Source organism: Malus domestica, chromosome 01 (genome assembly GCF_042453785.1).
Source record: "Malus domestica chromosome 01, GDT2T_hap1".
Lineage (NCBI taxonomy): Eukaryota > Viridiplantae > Streptophyta > Magnoliopsida > Rosales > Rosaceae > Malus > Malus domestica.
In genome coordinates, this window is record NC_091661.1 from 14,813,599 (window position 1) to 14,834,328 (window position 20,730).

General features: G+C 41.6%; 2 protein-coding genes and 1 long non-coding RNA gene across 3 annotated transcripts; 2 read left to right on the forward strand and 1 right to left on the reverse strand.

Annotated features, from left to right (window-relative positions):
* Positions 1-2,286: 2,286 nt before the first annotated feature.
* On the forward strand, positions 2,287-8,476 carry LOC139197231 (uncharacterized). The gene is made up of 9 exons (XM_070824199.1): positions 2,287-2,369; positions 3,820-4,139; positions 4,236-5,133; positions 5,776-5,858; positions 5,988-6,052; positions 6,161-6,340; positions 6,809-6,895; positions 7,055-7,343; positions 7,722-8,476. The coding sequence occupies exons 1-9, from the start codon at positions 2,287-2,289 to the stop codon at positions 8,474-8,476; spliced, it is 2,760 nt and encodes a 919-aa protein (XP_070680300.1).
* A 2,652-nt stretch (positions 8,477-11,128) lies between these two features.
* On the forward strand, positions 11,129-13,423 carry LOC139196979 (uncharacterized). Its single transcript, XR_011581905.1, has 2 exons — positions 11,129-12,757; positions 12,932-13,423. It is a non-coding gene; the product is annotated as an uncharacterized lncRNA (long non-coding RNA).
* A 3,331-nt stretch (positions 13,424-16,754) lies between these two features.
* LOC103448221 (probable beta-D-xylosidase 6) lies at positions 16,755-20,466 on the reverse strand. Its single transcript, XM_008387504.4, has 6 exons — positions 19,472-20,466; positions 19,115-19,281; positions 18,912-19,009; positions 18,441-18,791; positions 17,683-18,099; positions 16,755-17,457 (listed from the first exon to the last, which is right to left on the reverse strand). The coding sequence occupies exons 1-6, from the start codon at positions 20,228-20,230 to the stop codon at positions 16,859-16,861; spliced, it is 2,391 nt and encodes a 796-aa protein (XP_008385726.2). The 5' UTR covers positions 20,231-20,466; the 3' UTR covers positions 16,755-16,858.
* Between the last annotated feature and the right edge of the window lie 264 nt (positions 20,467-20,730).

Sequence of the window (20,730 nt, forward strand, 5' to 3'; positions counted from 1 at the left end):
AGGGGTCTTGGAACAACGTAAATCTGACCGTGAATCTACAAGAAAGTAAAGAACACAAGATGTATCGTGGTTCACCCCAATGTTTGGGCTACGTCCACACTGATATTGTGAGGGTGGGAGCCTCTGTATGTGAAGATGAGAGCTCTATTTAGGGGATGTGAGGCCTCTCTATTGTGAGGGTGAGGAGTCCCTTTTATAGACTAAGGGCTCCTCACTTATTACATATTTGCCCCTTCATTCATTACATAATTACATTTGAGTCTCCCGAGTATTTATACGAGGTCTAAATACGGAGGCTCTAAGTATGGTACAAACAGTAGTCCCCCAAGTCTTCAGTCAAGAAAGTCTTTTGGCTGGAGACTTGAAATTCAGTCCATATGTGAGCCAAAGTAACTAGATGTCGTCTAGAACTGATACTCGATATGAGGCGGTGCCCAATCTGAAATGATGTTCAACTAGAAGTAGCACATGTTGCGAGGCTGCTCTGCTTGTGGCTTATGTTGCCTTGGTTGGCTCGGCTTGTGGCGTTGAAAGTGAGGGAGTCGCTTTTATAGAATAAGGGCTCGCTTCTAAATACATAAATGATGGGTTAGAGTTGATGCTCGCGGCGATGCGGTTGCTCAGTAGGCGGAGATGCTCTCTAATGATGGTGAGGGAGTCCCTTTTATAGAATAAGGGCTCACTCCTCAATACATAAGTGATGTTGCTCAGTAGGCGGCGATGCTCCCTAATGATGGTGAGGGAGTCCCTTTTATAGAATAAGGGCTCACTCTTCAGTACATGAATAATGGGCGCTCTCTAATGAAAGTGAGGGAGTCCATTTTATAGAATAAGGTCTCGCTTTTCAATACATAAGTGATGGGCTAAGTCCCCCAAGTATTTTTCATGTGGAAGCCCAATATATGGTACATAGTGTAATCCCCCAAATCTTCAGTCAATAGAGTCTGTTGGCTGAAAACTTCAAATTGAATCCATGTATGGGCCGAAGTGGCGGTTGTTCGGAGGCGATATTTGTATACCCTGCACTGAAACTTTGTAGGTGAAGCTTTGCAAGTGAAGCTTTGAAGTTGGAGCTTTTGTAAATGAAGCTTTCGAAGCTGATTGACATGAATGATGCTCATGAATGTTTATGTTGATTGACATGAGTAATGCTCATGGATGTTAACATGAGTGATGTTCATGAATGTTGACATGAGTGATGCTCATGAATGTTGACATGAGTGATGCTCATGAATGTTGACATGAATGATGGTCATGAATGTTTATGTATGATTGACATGAGTGATGCTCATGAATGTTTATATATGATTGACATGAGTGATGCTCATGTATAATTTTAAAGTACTGGACGTACTTTTGATCACCTAGTTGGTGATAGTAACGGCAGACTGCCGAATAATTTTGAAGTACTGGACATACTTTTGATCACCTGGTTGGTGATAATAGTGGCAGGCTGCCGAATAATTTTTTTGTAGTACTGGACGTACTTTTGATCACCTGGTTGGTGATAATAGCGGCAGGCTGCCGAATAATTTTTTTGTAGTACCGGACGTACTTTTGATTACCTGGTTGGTGATAATAGAGGGTTTGGCTGTCACAGCCCGTCCCGGAGGTACATTTGACGGGAATGTGAAATGACGGGATTACCCTTAGCGGGTATTAAGGTATGTGTGTGTGTGATATACTTTGGATTAATGCACATATTTCCTAAGTTTTGGAGAAAAAGAATTTAGTTGGATTAAAAATGTTATATGTAATTGTGTGGTTAGGGAATGGAGTGATGATTTGGTTTTGGTTGGACGACACACGCAGGACCTCTCTCCCTTTCTCCTTCCCCCGTGCCCATTCTCTCTCCTCCATCTCGACTCACTATTTCTCTCACACCCATATTGTACGACCTCACCCAAAATCCCCCAAAACTCAGTGGATCGAGGTAACCAAGGTAAGAATCTTCATCCTTGAGATGTTTTGAGTTGATTGGTACTGGTTTTAGGACGTAGAACCTTCGATTTCACGTGAACCCGAACCCCCCATTTTTTGTCACTGTTCATGCACACGTGAAATGTTATGTTTCAGGGAATTCTAAGCTTATAGTGAGCTTAGTGAGGTCTCAAGGAAGCTCGGAGTGCTTCGTTTGAAGGATTTGGACGTCGGGATCACGAGGGTTAAGTTTGGCCGGTTTTGCTTGAATTTTTTCGGTGAGATTTAGTTGTTTTTGAAGCTTAAAAGTAGTGTATCGTGATTCTAAATGTTTGGGGCTTCATTTTGGTATAAAATACGAAGAAAATGGTTGAGAAACGAAGGAGAACAAGACGTTCAAAGTTTGGTCGGAAACCGGCCGCCGGAAAGTTCAGTCCGGCGAGCCCAAGGTTGAAGATGGTGCACGTGGGGGCACGTGTCCCCTTGCCTGTCCTGGCGCGTGGGGGCGCGTGCGGCCTCCAAAACTTTTTCTAAAAATTACTCGACGTCCGTGACATCGAGTAGGTCGATGTGGTATATTCATATACCCAAATTGAGCATCGTATGAGAAGTTATTTCAAATTATTGGTTATGTGTTTAAATTAACGTTTTTATAGTTATTTCGCATATAGGTGACACTTATCCCAAGGACGAGCGCATCCAGGGACGTCACGGGGGTTACGACCCATCGACTTATCAATGAGTGGGCAGTTTTGTTTTCTTATTACCTATATACAACTGTTTTTCCCAGAAAATGCGTTTTATATGAAAATTATGAATTAATGTGCCATGCATGCAAATGTTGAGATATTTAGTTTGATAATTGATGCATATATGTGTTAATTGACGAGGTGGACGCACAGGTGAGTTTTTATATTATTCAGATGAGTTATTTTATGAGAATTGCATTGAAAGCTCATAACCTGCACCTTAGGTGTTAGTGCTTATATGATTATTCACCACACCGCACGCTCGTCTTGGATCCAAGTAGGTGGATGTCGTACAGACCATGTGAGGGTTCCGACATGCTAGTCGTATAGATCACTAGATGTGATTCCGACTAGTGGGTGACCTTAGTTATGCGCACTGATGATTGATGTGCAGTGTAGTGCCGTACATGTCATAGTTGGTGACTCCGGCAGGGCCGTATAGGTCACTGTGGTGACTCCGGCTGAGTGGGATGTTGAGCTTTAGAATCAGCCGTACAGGACCATTGTAGGGTCTCCGGTTGATTTATTATTTCACCTGATTGATATTGATGCATTTCTGATTATATTTGGCATGGCGTGGCATATTATCTCTGAGATGTTATGTTGATGGATATGAGCTGAGTTTTGATGATATGTGTATATATATGTTTATATACTATTTTTCTGGGAAAGTATACAGGTTTTACGGTGAGGGGTTAGAAATGTTTTAAATGAAATGTTTTGGAAAATCTTTGATTTTACTGACCCACTCAATTTTGTTTTGCGCCCCTCCAGGTTCTAGTTAGCGGTTTGTGGCTCTCGAGGTCTTTTTCGGCATTCTGACAGACGCTCTTCATGTAGGACTCACCTGCGGGTGATGTATTTTATTTTGGTCCTACTTGACTGCACTTAAACCTATGCTCTGAATTTATGTGTTTACTTTATAACTCATCCTTTTATTCTAGTAGGTGGTTCTACTAGAGATTGGTTTGAATTCCTTCGTATTCTGTTATATCTTGCTTCCGTGTCGCACTTATGGTTACGTCACACTCACGTGACGGCCAGCACGCCTTGATCCTCTGGGTCGGGGTGTGTCAGTTTGGTATCAGAGCCAGGTTGCAGTCCTGTATAATTGTTAATGCTTTAATGATCTTTTGATGTTTTCTGTCAGAATTATGCCGCCTCGTAGAGAGCATAGGGAGTCCCGCCGTACTCCTGAACCTAATTTCCCGGATATCACTCAGTTAGGGGAAGCAATGGCCCAGGCTTTTCAGAATGCAATCCGTCCTCCTCCCCCACCTCAGAGGACACCCTTGGAGACCATGTACAATTTGAAACTGGATCGTTTTATGGGTAATGAAGGTCACGAGGGGGCAGAGAAATGGCTAGATCATATTGAAAAGACATTTCAGGTGATGCAAAGTCAGGGGAACTTTCCGGCTGATAGGTGGGTTGAGACCACTACCTGGTTTTTGGGTCGAGAGCCGGCAGGTTGGTGGAGGAATCAGACGCAGTTTATGTCCCCAGCTATGGCATCTGATTGAGAAGTATTTAAAGATAATTTCAAGAAAAGATTTGTCCCCCAAGAGTATATTGATCGCAAGAAACAGGAATTTACTCTATTGAAACAGAAGAATATGACAGCCCATGAGTACTACAGAAAATTTACTGATTTGTCTAGTTATGACCCTGATACAGCTGGTAATCAGGGAGAGATGCTTCGACGTTTCAAGTTGGGATATAAGAAAAAGTGGCGGACTTTTGCCAGTGCACTACCCTGCGCCGATTATCATGAGTTTTTCGAGATTTTGGTTAGGATGGAGGACTCTGATAATCTTCCCAGTGAGAGTGAGGATAACGAGGACAAGAATGACGGTCAAAAGAATGATGATAAAGGTAAGGGTATCTCTATTCCGGGACCTCGCAAGACGCAGAATTTTAAGAAGAGTGGGGCGAGTTCAAGTTCTTCTAGTGGTGGATATAGTATTACTGGCCCGAGGAGAGGTGGTGGTAGATTTTCTGGTGGGCCTAGATTTCAGAGGCAGAGGGATTCTGGTGGTGCTGGTGGTTCTGGCGCTCCGGGGTGCCGCCGTTGTAATTTTCGTCATCATGGTGAGTGTATGAGAGGTAGTGGTGCTTGTTTTACTTGTGGGCAAATGGGACATCGGGCTTCTCAGTGTCCCCAGGGTCAGCAGAGACCGCAGCAGACCACTATGCCACCTCCAGCGCCGATTCAGCAGAGCTTTGGATCAGGCGGTTATGGCCAGTCGAGTCGTGGTGGTGCCTACCACTACCAGGGGGATGCTGCTCCGTATGCTTCCGGACCTTATCAGTATCCCCATGAGCCTTATCCTCAGTCGGGGTATTCCCAGGATTTTGGGGGTTATTCTTCTTATTCATCTATGCCAGCTGGTGGATCTCAGTGGTATCAGGGAGGTCAGCCCCGTCAGGGGGAAGTTGCTACTGGTGGTGCAGGATCATCGAGGTAGCCTAGTCAGTCAGACCAGGGACGTGCTCCCCAGGGGCGAGGTAATCAAGGCAGTAGAGGTCGTGGTGGACGACAGCAAGCTCAGGGGCATGTTAATCACATCTCACTGCAAGAGGCTCAGAACCATCCGGACTTGATCATGGGTACGTTAAATGTTCTTGGTCATTTTGCTAAGGTTTTGATTGATTGTGGTGCTACGCACTTTGTGATTTCTCATACGTTTGCTCAAATGATGCAACTTCACCCTTCACCTCTAGGATTTGATTTAGAGTTTGCCATGCCTAGAGGAGATAAATGTTATGTTGATAGTGTGTATCTTGGGTGTCCAGTGATGGTAGAGGGCATAGTTATGCCAGCTGATCTTATTCCATTAGATATTGTGGATTTTGATGTGATTTTAGGGGCTGATTGGTTGCATTATAATCGTGCTCATATTGATTGTTATGGTAAATCAATTACTTTTTATCGCCCTGGACTACCCGAGGTTACTTTTGTGGGCGAAAGAGGTGGGGTGAGACATGGTGTTATCTCTGCCATAAGAGCAAGGAAATTATTATCGAAGGGTTGTCAAGGATATTTAGCACATGTGGTGTTAAATGATGTTGTTTCTCCTAGTATAGAATAAGTTGGTGTGGTCAGACATTATCCTGATGTGTTTCCTGATGATTTGTCGGGGCTGCCGCCAGACAGAGAGGTGGAATTCTCTATTGATTTGCTTCCAGGTACTGACCCTATATCTCTAACTCCTTATAGAATGGCTCCTGCTGAGCTGAGAGAATTGAAAATTTAGTTGCAAGAATTACTTGATAAGGGTTTCATTCAGCCTAGTTCGTCACCTTGGGGTGCTCCAGTATTATTTGTGAGGAAGAAAGATGGAACTCTGAGATTATGCATTGACTATAGGCAATTGAACCGGGTAACGATTAAAAACCGTTATCCATTGCCTCGCATCGACGATTTGTTTGATCAGCTGAAAGGTGCGTGTGTATTTTCTAAGATTGATTTGAGATCCGGTTATTATCAGTTGAAGATTAAAGAGGAAGATGTACCTAAGACGGCTTTCCGAACCCGTTACGGACATTATGAATTTCTGGTTATGCCATTTGGGTTAACTAATGCACCTGCAGCTTTCATAAGGTTGATGAATGAGGTATTCCAGCAATATCTTGATAAATTTGTTATTGTTTTTATTGATGATATTCTGGTATACTCTAAATCTAAAGCAGATCATATCCGACATTTGAACTTGGTATTGAAGAAATTGAGGGAGCATCAGTTGTATGCTAAGTTCAGCAAATGTCAATTTTGGTTGACTGAAGTGGCATTTTTGGGGCATGTTGTATCGGCTCAAGGAATTCAAGTTGATCCTCAAAAGATAGCAGCGGTGGAGAATTGGGAGCAACCTCGAACCGTCACTGAGGTACGAAGTTTTCTTGGTTTAGCAGGTTATTACCGACGGTTTGTTCAAGATTTTTCTATGATTGCTTTGCCATTAACGAAGTTGACCAGGAAGGATGTTAAATTTGAGTGGGATGAAAATTGTGAGCGGAGTTTCCAGCAATTGAAATATTGCCTCACTCATGCCCCATTATTGGTACTTCCTGATGATAGCGGTAATTTTGAGATTTATAGTGATGCTTCATTGAATGGTTTGGGATGTGTTTTGATGCAGCATAATAGAGTGATTGCCTATGCTTCTCGGCAGCTGAAAAATCATGAAAGGAACTATCCCACTCACGATCTTGAGTTAGCAGCCATCGTATTCGCTTTGAAGATTTGGAGGCATTATTTATATGGTGAGAAGTGTAAGATCTTCACTGATCACAAGAGTCTTCAGTATCTGTTTACTCAGCATGATCTTAATCTTCGTCAGCGAAGGTGGATGGAATTGTTAAGTGATTATGACTGCACAATTGAGTATCATCCGGGTCGTGCTAATGTGGTGGCTGATGCACTAAGTAGGAAACCTCAAGGTAGACTCAATGCCTTATATGCTAGCCGTGTTCCTCTTCTTGCTGAATTGAGGACAACTGGAGTAAAGTTGGAGTTGGAAGATCGAAGTGGAGCCTTTCTTGCTAGTTTTCAAGTCAGGCCAGTTTTGATTGATCGCATACTCGAAGCTCAGATGGTGGATGAGGAAATTCAAGAAATGGTTCAGTTAAGAAGTGAAGGGAAAAAGAAAGACCTCAGGATTCGGGAATTAGATGGTATGCTTATGCAGGAAAATAGAATGTATGTTCCGAATAATGAGGAATTAAAGAAGGAAATATTGGATGAAGCGCATTGTTCAGCTTATGCGATGCACCCGGGAGGCACTAAGATGTATCATACCATTCGACCATTTTATTATTGGCCGGCTATGAAAAGGGAAATTGTTGAGTATGTGAGTAGATGTATTGTTTGCCAGCAAGTTAAAGCAGAAAGAAAGAAGCCTTTTGGGCAAATGCAGCCACTTCCCGTTCCCCAGTGGAAATGGGAAAATATAACCATGGATTTCATGTATAAACTTCCTCGTACACGAAACGAATTTGATGGTATTTGGGTGATTGTGGATCGACTTACCAAGTCAGCGCATTTCATTCCAGTGAGGGAGAAGTATCCTCTGAATAAATTGGCTAGGTTGTTCATTACGAAGATTGTGAAGTACCATGGAGTTCCAGTGAATATTATTTCTGATCGAGACCCAAGATTTACTTCTAAATTCTGGGTGGCTTTTCAGGAAGCTCTTGGTACACAACTGCTTTATAGCACTGCTTATCATCCTCAAACTGATGGGCAATCAGAGAGGACTATTCAGACGTTGGAGGATATGTTGAGATTTTCAGTGTTACAATTCGGTGATTCCTGGCATGATCGGCTGGACTTGATGGAGTTTGCCTACAATAACAGTTTTCACTCGAGCATTTGTATGTCACCATTCGAGGCACTTTATGGTAGGGCGTGTCGTACGCCATTATGTTGGTCTGAGGTTGGTGAAAGGGTGTTAGAAGGCCTAGAGATTGTGGATGAGACTACTCAAAATATTCAGGTGATTAAGTCTAACCTGAAAGCAGCCCAGGATCGACAGAAGAGTTTAGCTGATCGACATGCCACTGATCGAGTGTATAATGTGGGCGATTGGGTGTTTTTGAAATTGTCACCTTGGAGAGGTGTGGTACGATTTGGAAAAAGAGGGAAGCTAAGTCCGAGATACATTGGACCCTATGTGATCATTGAAAGAATTGGTGAAGTTGCCTACCGGTTGGAGTTGCCTCCGGAATTATCTAAGGTCCATAATGTGTTCCACGTCTCTATGCTTCGACATTATATTTCTGATCCTTCTCATGTGATCCCTCCTTAACCGCTAGAGATTAATCCGGATTTGACTTATGATGAGGAGCCAGTCACTATTTTGGATTGGAAAGATAAGGCTCTAAGGAACAAGACGGTGAGTTTGGTAAAGGTGTTGGGGAGGAACCATTCCGTAGAAGATGCTACCTGGGAGACAGAAGATCGTATGAGAGAGATGTACCCAAGATTATTCTATGAGTATTAAGTGGTTTAATTGGTTATGGGAATTTCGGGGACGAAATTCTATAAGGAGGGAAGATTGTCACAGCCCGTCCCGGAGGTACATTTGATGGGAATGTGAAATGACGGGATTACCCTTAGCGGGTATTAAGGTATGTGTGTGTGTGATATACTTTGGATTAATGCACATATTTCCTAAGTTTTGGAGAAAAAGAATTTAGTTGGATTAAAAATGTTATATGTAATTGTGTGGTTAGGGAATGGAGTGATGATTTGGTTTTGGTTGGACCACACACGCAGGACCTCTCTCCCTTTCTCCTTCCCCCGTGCTCATTCTCTCTCCTCCATCTCGACTCACTCTCTCTCTCACACCCATATTGTACGGCCTCACCCAAAATCCCCCAAAACTTAGTGGATCGAGGTAACCAAGGTAAGAATCTTCATCCTTGAGATGTTTTGAGTTGATTGGTACTGGTTTTAGGACGTAGAACCTTCGATTTCACGTGAACCCGAACCCCCCATTTTTGGTCACTGTTCATGCACACGTGAAATGTTGTGTTTCAGGGAATTCTAAGCTTATAGTGAGCTTAGTGAGGTCCCAAGGAAGCTCGGAGTGCTTTGTTTGAAGGATTTGGACGTCGGGATCACAAGGGTTAAGTTTGGCCGGTTTTGCTTGAATTTTTCCGGTGAGATTTAGTTGTTTTTGAAGCTTAAAAGTAGTGTATCGTGATTCTACATGTTTGGGGCTTCATTTTGGTATAAAATACGAAGAAAATGGTTGAGAAACGAAGGAGAACGAGACGTTCAAAGTTTGGCCGGAAACCGGCCGCCGGAAAGTTCAGTCCGGCGAGCCCAAGGTTGAAGATGGTGCGCGTGGGGGCGCGTGTCCCTGTGCCTGTCCTGGCGCGTGGGGGCGCGTGCAGCCTCCAAAAATTTTTCTAAAAATTCCTCGACGTCCGTGACGTCGAGTAGGTCGATGTGGTATATTCATATACCCAAATTGAGTATCGTATGAGAAGTTATTTCGAATTATTGGTTATGTGTTTAAATTAACGTTTTTATAGTTATTTCGCATATAGGTGACACTTATCCCGAGGACGAGCGCATCCAGGGACGTCACGGGGGTTACGACCCATCGACTTATCAGTGAGTGGGCAGTTTTGTTTTCTTATTACCTATATACAACTGTTTTTCCCAGAAAATGCGTTTTATATGAAAATTATGAATTAATTTGCCATGCATGCAAATGTTGAGATATTTAGTTTGATAATTGATGCATATATGTGTTAATTGACGAGGTGGACGCACAGGTGAGTTTTTATATTATTCAGATGAGTTATTTTATGAGAATTGCATTGAAAGCTCATAACCTGCACCTTAGGTGTTAGTGCTTATATGATTATTCACCACACCGCACGCTCGTCTTGGATCCAAGTAGGTGGATGTCGTACAGACCATGTGAGGATTCCGACATGCTAGTCGTATAGATCACTAGATGTGATTCCGACTAGTGGGTGACCTTAGTTATGCGCACTGATGATTGATGAGAGAAGCACTAGAGTGTATTTATACACCTTTCATCGTACAGAATACTATACGTAGTTCCGAGTGATGTGCAGTGTAGTGCCGTACAGGTCATAGTTGGTGACTCCGGCAGGGCCGTATAGGTCACTGTGGTGACTCCGGCTGAGTGGGATGTTGAGCTTTAGAATCAGCCGTACAGGACCATTGTAGGGTCTCCGGTTGATTTATTATTTCACCTGATTGATATTGATGCATTTCTGATTATATTTGGCATGGCGTGGCATATTATCTCTGAGATGTTATGTTGATGGATATGAGCTGAGTTTTGATGATATGTGTATATATATGTTTATATACTATTTTTCTGGGAAAGTATACAGGTTTTACGGTGAGGGGTTAGAAATGTTTTAAATGAAATGTTTTGGAAAATCTTTGATTTTACTGACCCACTCAATTTTGTTTTGCGCCCCTCCAGGTTCTAGTTAGCGGTTTGTGGCTCTCGAGGTCTTTTTCGGCATTCTGACAGACGCTCTTCATGTAGGACTCACCTGCGGGTGATGTATTTTATTTTGGTCCTACTTGACTGCACTTAAACCTATGCTCTGAATTTATGTGTTTACTTTATAACTCATCCTTTTATTCTAGTAGGTGGTTCTACTAGAGATTGGTTTGAATTCCTTCGTATTCTGTTATATCTTGCTTCCGTGTCGCACTTATGGTTACGTCACGCTCACGTGACGGCCAGCACGCCTTGATCCTCTGGGTCGGGGTGTGTCATTGGCTCTTTTGGGCATATGGGCCTTCGCCCTCCACATAACATTCCAGCCCATTATTTTGCCCTTTTTTTTTATTACCCTCTGATGGAGTTATACAGATGTCTCCGAAAGATAAGAAAAATAAATCACATCAAAAAATAAATCCGACCCTCTGCTCAATGGTTCACACCCATAATTCCCTTTTCTGCATGCCATCACCACCGTAATTATGTTTGCTTCTTTTTATCTTCTTTTGTTTTCTGCTTTTGATTTCTACTTTTGCTTTCTACTTTTCTCCAGACATCCTTTTTCTTTTTCTTTTGTGGGAATGGTTGAGCTGTCTGATGGTTTGCAATGATCTCTGAGACTGATCGAGTAGTGGGTTGTTTCATCATTCTCTAGTTGCTAGGGAAGTAATATAAAGAAAAATGAGTCTTATTTGCAATACGGAAGAATCAATTTTTTGGTAGCCCAACCCTTTGTGAGTCAACATAACCCCTTTAGGTAGCCTTGTCGTCCCGGAAGAAGGCCGCAGCACAACGATGTCTTCGGGGTTTATTTTCATCGTCGAGATGTCATTCTCGTCCTCCCGGTTTATTTCTTCGGGGTTTATTCTCGTCTTGCCCTGAAGCAACAAATCTTGTGCATCAACAAAACCTTAGGACGAAGAGGCCGAGATTGTGGGAGAATGGGAGAATGAGGCATTTTTTGGTTGCTGGTTGTTGCTGTTCAGAGGGAGGACAGTGAGGAACAAGAGGACGAGGAGAGAAGGTGAGCTCTCAGAAGAGATGGTGCACGGGAGATCACTGGGTGTCGAAGCAGCGAGAGCGCCATTAAGGGTTATGTTGATGTGTACTGAGCAACGCAGCAGGAATCTAGTTCCTTTAGTGGGCCCCCCACCATGATCACAGCAACCACCTTCTCGTCTGAGCTCCCCATGTCTTATGCAGAAAACCCAGATCCCAAATGCCGACGGAGGCAGCGGTGGTTCCGCAGGGAACAAGGAAGCTACAGCAACGGACAAAGTCTGAAGTTTCTCACAGCTCTGAGAAAGAGAGAGAGGTAGAAAGAGAGATTACAAATGGTCGGTGGAATCCAGAACGTGTATTACAACGGACAAAATTTAATACATGCATGACCATAGGATTTTGACCCATAGTTAGGAGTATCTATCATTTTTATCACCCTCACCAATAATAGGAATTGTTGGTCCAGACAGAATAGCAAACCTTCAAGCCAGCCAGAGGAGGGCTGATGTGGGACCTATGCCAGCAAATTCATTAGGAGAACCACGAACTTGTCCAGCAGCATTTTTGCTCTTGAATTATCCAGGGTAAGACCAGAAGAAACATGGAAGAGGGCCATCTCTGGCTGGAGTATAACCTGGTGGAAGGTATAGCGTTGCACAGCTCTCAGGTGTCGCCAAGACCCAGTCCATGACCCGACCCATTCGTCTCCTCTGTCAAGTTTGAAAGTGAAGCCCCTATATCTTCTTTTCCTAGACTTCACTGTATTTACAGTCACTGCTGTGGTCTTGCTTGAGATCGATGAGACGTGGAGCTCTTTTCTTCATCCAGGCCGAGGGACTGTAGAGCTCTTCTTCCGCTTTCGACAGTGTGACGGCGACCATCGTTAAATGCTAATATGAAGGGAGATCATTCAGGCCGAGCTTCGTAGGGCTAATATGAAGCTTCTTTGGAAGATGACGACAAATGCAAAGGTTTGGTCGGCGACTTGGGTTTGCAGGTGGGTTGACTGTTGGTGTTGGACATTTTCGAATCTTGAAATCATGATGGTGGAGATGATGGTGATCCCCTTTCTGCACTCAAATCGTGAGTTCGCCCAAGAAATTTTTCATTTGAGAAATTTTCCATTTCAGCTATTCAAATTTTGGGTGCCAAATTGGAGATTGGGAGACAATGGGTTTGTGGATATTTGGATCTTTCGGATTGTTGGAGAGAGAAAGAGAGAGGTTACTGGGTTTCTGAGTTTTTGTGATTTTGCAGATTCACGGCGGAGATGAAAAAAAATGAAAGAGAACTGACATAGTTTTTTGTGTCGATTCCCACAGACGGCGCCAAATGTTGATGCACAACACCGGAGGGGTCTTGAAACAACGTAAATCCGACCGTGAATCTGCAAGAAAGTAAATAACACAAGATGTATCGTGGTTCACCCCAATGTTTGGGCTACGTCCACACTGATATTGTGAGGGTGAGAGCCTCTGTATGTGAGGATGAGAGCTCTGTTTAGGGGATGTGAGGCCTCTCTATTGTGAGGGTGAGGAGTCCCTTTTATAGACTAAGGGCTCCTCACTTATTACATATTTGCCCCTTCATTCATTACATAATTACATTTGAGTCCCCCGAGTATTTATACGAGGTCTAAATACGGAGACCCTAAGTATGGTACAAACACTATTGTCCATGATCAAGGATTGGGTTTTCCAACAAACACAAAAATGAGGGTTTCTAATACCTTTGTTTATTTTCTTACAATATCGTAACTGTTTTGAAAGTTTAAAACACTCTAACATGAAACAACTAGGAGCACTGTCTGACTACTTGTTATAGATTTGCGAAATGGATATGTGTTGATTGGATATTCCTTTTTTTTTTCTTTCTGATCATGCAGCATTGGAATAACTCAAGCCAACACCATTCTGACGAGTATAACGAAGTCATCATGGGAAGAAATTCATTGGGGAAAAGTCAACCTTAGAAAAAGTCCTAAAGTTCAACTCTAGAGTTCCATCTCGAGTTCTTTGAAGCTTCGAACTAAACAACGAACCATGACAATTCTACAACGCAACTCCGCGTTTGACCCAAAACGCAATGAACTAGGGGCATCTCATTCGGAGCAAATGACAACTCCGCCTAGTAGAGACTCGCAGCTTGTCTATGCCAAAGAATCCCTGAATTGGATCAAAACAAGGTGTTATTCGTTGCAAGCTCCGAATAAATGGTTAGTCCGGAAAGATTTGCTTAGCACACAAGCCACATAATAACGCAACCGAACTTGGCTTATTCCAAAAGTAACAAACATGGACCTAGTTCACAAAGAGCTTCCAAGCTAGGAAGCAAAAGCAGGTTTGGCTCTGTGTGGACGAAATACCTCATCATAAGTTCGACTCGTAGGCCTTTCGTTTGAAGTCTACAATCAGCTTTTTGTGCAACTTGATATGAGTCCATCTGCATTCTGATTGGAGCAAGTGCTCACAAAGCTTTGGGGGCAATGTCATGCCTAAAACCCATTATGCGCAGTTGAATGATTTTCAATGGAAAACTGACTTCCTAGATGATTTCGACACAAGACCAGTTGGAGGGACAAAAGCTAAGATGCTAAAGACTGTTGTGTCAAAATTTCAAAATTTTCTACACAACCAATACTTCCAATTTTTTTTAACAAAGATAACCGAAGCTACATTCCTGTCAAAATTGCACAACTGTGGAAAAACAAAGATTTTGAAGCTTTTCCGATTTAGGGTGTGCTATCCACACACCCCTTGTTGATTTTCGTCCTTTGATCTTCTTCAATTTATTTGATCCGATGGTCGAAAATTAGAAGCGTAAGTGAAAAGTAAAAAAGGGTGTGTGGATATCACACCCCTCCCGATTTTCCAATGACATGACATATATGCTTGGAAAGAAACTAAGAGAGCTACAATGTTCTATCCTTTTCAGAATTTTTAGGAAGACATAATGGTATCAAACCTAGCATGCAAAGAAGCTGAACACAAGGCAACCCAACTGGCACATTGTAGCAGCACTGTTAATCGACAAGCTAAACTGTATTTCCTTAAAGTGAAATAGATTTTTTTTTGTACACCATCGTGAAATCTTTCTATAAAATTTTACAAAACACAATTTCGAGTTACATGGACAACGTTATTGTTGTTTCACCACTCATAGTGCAGGTTGGAATTCTCTGCATAATTCCTCAAGATTGTTCCTTCGAACTCATATCAAACAATCCGCAACAACTTATGAGTTCAGAACACATGGTCATGATCAAGTTAACGGTTAGGTTCCAACCAATGCAAGTCCACTTTGACGAGCTAAAATTTAGAATCTCTCGCAAAGCACTGCGTGAAAACTCCATACTTGTCCTCATCCACTACTAGCTTGTAATGGAAAATGACAGGGGCATACGGAGTAAGAAAAAGAATTTTAGGAATCCAAACTACTCCTACACCACATGACCGTAATAGATCCAGATTCCTACACATGAAGAAGTCCAAGTGACATATTACTTCGGTCTCCTCTGCAACTATCTTGAGTAAAGTGGATCGGAGTAAGTTCGCCTTCGTAGTCCGGTCATGGACTAAAAAGCTTCCATCTCGAAGTTGCACAAACAGATTAGTCATGCCACTATAATCTTGTTTTGGAGCCTCGTTGAGATTGACCATGGTTGTTCCAAAAGATATGAAAACCTAATCAAGTATAGAATCAGCCACTATATTCTTGGAGTTCCTACGATCTAGAGATTATATGCACCACAAGTAATCACACTCCTAAGAGGATGCAATATCTACTCCTAGATATGCTCTGGGATTCTCAAATGCTTCATCGAAAATGAACGAGGAAAACAACTCAAAGACCCATCCAACGGGTGAAAAACCTTAAGTCCAAACCATGGTAGTGCCCTAACAGATAAGTACGTTTGATTATTTAATTGTATACTTGATTAAATATATATTCATAACAAAAGACTCAAAGTTGAGAATGATTTTTTCAGATCCTCGCGCATTTGTTGTTCTTTCTTATACAATTCATTGCGGTACAAAGAATACCCTAAATTCCTAAAATAACACACAATTTTGAAACTTGGCATAATTGCGAGGGAAGTGTTATTGGAACTCCAAAAATCTCATTCTACACTCCTCACAAGTGTATTTTTCTTTCCAAATATAGAAAGTTTGGAGCGTAGAATGAGATTTTTGGAGTGCCAATAATAATTCCCAATTGCAAATCTAAAAATTCAAGATGTCTAAGTTTTTTGTTCAAAATGTGGTCGTTGGTGGCAAAATCACCAGATACTATTATCCAGTCTATATGGAAAGTCGTATGGTTGTGGCGAAAGGTTCAAGCAAGGATTTTCCCACAGCAGAAGAAGACGAGTGTGTTCACGATCACTTTATAAGAACTGATCGTGAAGAAGATGAGCTTGATCTTGAAGAAGACGGGCTTGATCTTGAAGGGGTCAAGTTTGACAACGTTGCGGGTGCCTTTTATTGTCTTGAGCATGCATCCTGGTGGTCTAATGTGGTGAATTATAATGAGATTCTAGTTTCGCTTGACAAATATCATGGCAGGTAACTAAGAAATGAAGAGAAATAATTTCTCTGTGCATCGAAACACTGGTTTGTCACTGCATTTCCTTGCCAACATTTTACTATAACATTTAGGACGGTTCATCTTCTATCAGAAAAACATGAGGTCCTTGTACCTTTTTCTTTTGCCATGTACCCCACGATTGGTTGTTTACTTGGTGGTGTCTATTTTCCGTTTCATTCAGGTGCATCTGAGAGATTCGAATATCAAAAATTGAGAGTTCGCAGCCAATATCCAATTTCTTCTACATCTTTCACACCATCATCCAGTTCTTGATCCATCATATCTCATGTATTTCTCCTTTATCACTAACACAAAAGTAAAAACCAATAGTCAAAAACTAAAAACGAAATAGTATCGGCCTTAAGTTTCTTCTCTTATTAACAATTTTCATCCTTTTTCTTGTGGAGCTCAATGAATCTGCAGTACTCAAATTGAAATGTGCATGAGCAGAAAATCTTTCCAAATTCACAATATACTGTGTCATAAAATAGAATGCTCATCAAGAATCATTTTTATTTCCAAGTATTGTATGTGCATATTAATCCACACATATCATGTACAATCTAAATTTCAAGCGTCTTTTTGACATAAATTACATTAATTAATTTCAACCGAGACAAAGTGTTGTATATCTCCTACCATTAACACATGTTCACCCAATGGCAATATCCTTTCCCCATGCTCATCTGCAAAGCTTAGATGTGTACAGGGATCAACTAGAATGGATGCTGTAGTATATTGGTTTGAAAACGTATACACACGGTTAAATCCGATCAGCTGTCGTACTGGAACACCCTTGACAACTTTTGGCACTCTGGAGAACAACATCACACTATGGCCTCCATCCATGTCTCCGTTATTCTTCACAGCGATTTCAACCAAGAATCTCAAAGATTCACACGACGTTACCTCATCAATGTGTAAATGGTCAAGTACATCTCCTGGTTGGTGTAGTACATTTCTACTCAAATCTACCTTGAAGGGTTTTGATAAGCTTAACTTTTTTGGCGCTGAGACGATATTGTAAGTGAAACTACTATAGCTTAACCCGTGCCCGAATCCATATATCCTGTCCCCAGTGTAAAACCGGTATGTTCTTCCGGGGTAACCTAAAGAAGGATCAGCCCTCATGTTCATATCATTCATTGGTACATTGGTGAATGACTCAGGATACCAAGTCATAGGCAGCCTTCCACCTATTTATAATCATACCAAGTCATCATGTTAAATTTTTCCTTCGAAAATCAAAATCTACTCATGGCATTTACAATGCATCCTGTTTCTGTATCAAATTTATATTTCATCTTTACAATTATATTTCGAGAAGTGACTCCATTCTAGAGGACTGCATGTAGACGCGATTTCATTTCATGCAAAACATAAACTCCATAATAGAATATTCATGTTGTCCAAATACTTACCTGGATTAAAATCTCCAAAGATGACTTCTGCTAGTGCTCTCCCGCCAGCTTCCCCAGGGTACCCAATCCAAAGAATGCTTGCAATTCGGAGATCTTCTTTGGCAAATGTTACATCAAGTGGTCCACCGCCAGCAAGAACTAGAATCACTGGTTCTTTGCTTGCAGCAGCCACAGAAGATACAAGGGCCATCTGTTTACCAGGTAAGAGAAGACTAACTCGATCGTGATCTTCTCTTTCTTGTGATGCATCAATACCAACAACTATAACAACAAAATCAGCTTTTTTTGCAGCATAAATTGCTTTTTCGAACCCAGCATCAGACAAACATGGTACATCCTGGCAGCCAGCTACATAAGATGTTCTAGTTGAGTACTCTTGAAGACCCTCAAAAGGACTCTTTGGGTTGCAGGGAATTCCTATAATCAAAGAACCAAAACCATAGAACATCTTTTAGCCTAATAGTTCTCATGGTATGCTCTACTTACTATGCTTGGTTAGTAATTTAAAATCCGAGTAACATCCGGAAAACATAAATAGAAAATTTTGGAACCCAGTAATTAATCACAAAATATCCAAAGATTTTGAATGAAGAGTAGTAAGATAAATCTCTACTTTGATGGAGAGGTGGAAGCCATCTAATTTTCATGATCAAATTGCCATTTCAATAACTGAAAAAATCTATATATCTACATATAGAGTCCAATAAACTTTATATAATATGGCACTCTATTAAAACATGTAGCGTAGTCAATCTTACCTGTGTAATCCCCACCCAGCAAACTTGAATTGTTTGCCAATGGACCAATGACAGCCAAGGAAAAATCAACACCCCTTTTTAAAGGCAAAAACTTCTTATCATTTTTTAGGAGCACAATTCCCTGCCTTGCCGCCTCAAGTGCCAACGTCTTATGCTCTGAGGTACAGACATCCTGAGCTCCCAAACTACCAAATTTCCCTTTTCTGGGATCTCCATTAAATAACCCAAGACGGAGTTGAACAGAGAAAAGATTTAGAAGCGCCTTGTCTATGTCTTCCTCTTGCACCTTCCCTTGTTTGATTGTAGATAGAGTATTTCGAAGCAAGTACGTGCCACAATCAATATCCGTCCCTACAAATAGGCGATCAAATTTATAACTTCTCAAAACAAATCTAATCCAAACATTTGCCATTAATAGTCAATGCACAAAACTTGAGAAAATTTTAATGGAAAGATAACAGTCATAAAGACCTGCTTTAAGAACATCAGCAACTGCGTCCTCAGGACTTTTTGTGTAGTTCTGATATTCAAACACTGTGGCCACAGCATCACAGTCTGAGGTGATATATCTATAGGTATATGTATGATATGAGAGTTGTTAATCTATCAAGATTGAGTATGTAATATTTTCAATTATATATTTTTTTAAACAAAGACAAAGAAGAAACCTTTACCCTTTGAATCCCCACTCGTTCCGAGCCTTATCCAAGAGATCTTTCTGTGCACAAGCAGGAACCCCATTTACTGCATTGTAAGAACACATTAAGCAGCTAGCTTTACCTTGTTGTATACAACTTCGAAAAGGCGGCTGATATGTATCCTCCAAATCTTGTTCTGAAACCTACTAAACAGAAATGAATTAGACTCCAAATCCCACAATGTCCTTTTATTTCAATTTTCACCCACAAGTTAACAACTTTGCAGATATACACAAAACTGAATTTGCACAAGCTAAAACACATTAAACCCAAATGAAATTAAAATTAGATAAAATTCCAAGAAAATCAGAAAGTGAAAAGGAAGTCTCTTACCACAGCATTGAAGCTATATCTACTGAAATTCCTCCACGACTCCAAATCATAAGCAGTGAAATGCTTGCAACAAGCAGAGAGCATTAAACTATCACCACTCTCATCACTTTCCAACACTCTCCTCGCTCCAAGCCCACCATCTCTAATTCCCCCACCCTGAAAACCCTTCACAAACTCAACAGCATAAGCAGAAGCAACCATGGGGTCCTCCCCAGGGGTCTCCTGGCCCCTCCCCCATCTGGGGTCCCTAAAGATATTGATATTGGGTGCCCAAAAAGTCAACCCAGCTTGCCCAAAATTGTACATTGCTCTGGCCTCAACAGCAATGGCTGCCCCGACGGAGAACCAGAGAGTCCTGTTGAAAGCAGCTGCTGTGACAATCACTTGTGGGAAGCTTGTGGCTGAAGGGATGGTGCCATTGAAAGAGACACCAGGGCCGTTGGTGGCTATGCCATGGAGGGACTCGGACCACCATTCGTAGGGTGGGATGCCAAGTCTGGGGATTGCAGAGGCGCTGTTTGAGAGCTGTTGGATCTTTTCTTGGAGGGTAAGGAGGGAAATTAAGGACTGAGCTCTGGTGGGGATCGGGAGGGAGTTGTTGCAGAAAGGGTAGGAGCTGTGGTGGGGTGGCTTGCATGGGAATTGAAGGTGGGGATTTGATGATGATGATGATGATGATGTGAATGGCTGGGATTTGGTGGAGCAGAGGTTGAGGAGTTGTAGGAGGAGGAGGAAGAGGGATTTCCAGTGATGAGGCATCGAGTACAGAGAACGAATGTTTGAGTTCCAAGAGTTTCTCCTGTATTGGGGGAAAGACTCGACTTGCAAACTTGCATATGACGCAATTTTTCTGCTAAGATTTACAGAGTTTGGATTTGGATTTTTGTTATAGGTTTCAAAATCTTTTTATCTCGGATTTATACAGTGCCTAACACCGGCAAACTATTGATCTTTAATAATACAAAGTATGAAATTGCCATTTTAGTGGTTTGCGTTTTATTTCGATCACATAAATCCATCTTACATATATATTTTATAGTTCTAACTTCTAATTCAATTTCTACAGATTCTTCTCCCCTAACAATTAATTATATAACATGAAAAATAAATACGATTGCCTTCTGTTTATTAGTATAGATATGGGGCTAGCCCAGAATTGTGATGCTTTTTAAAAAATTAGTTTATTAAAAAACTAATCCTTTGCAAAGACACTATTGTAATGACAAGCTATGAGTCATTTGCAAAGACAAAATTGAATA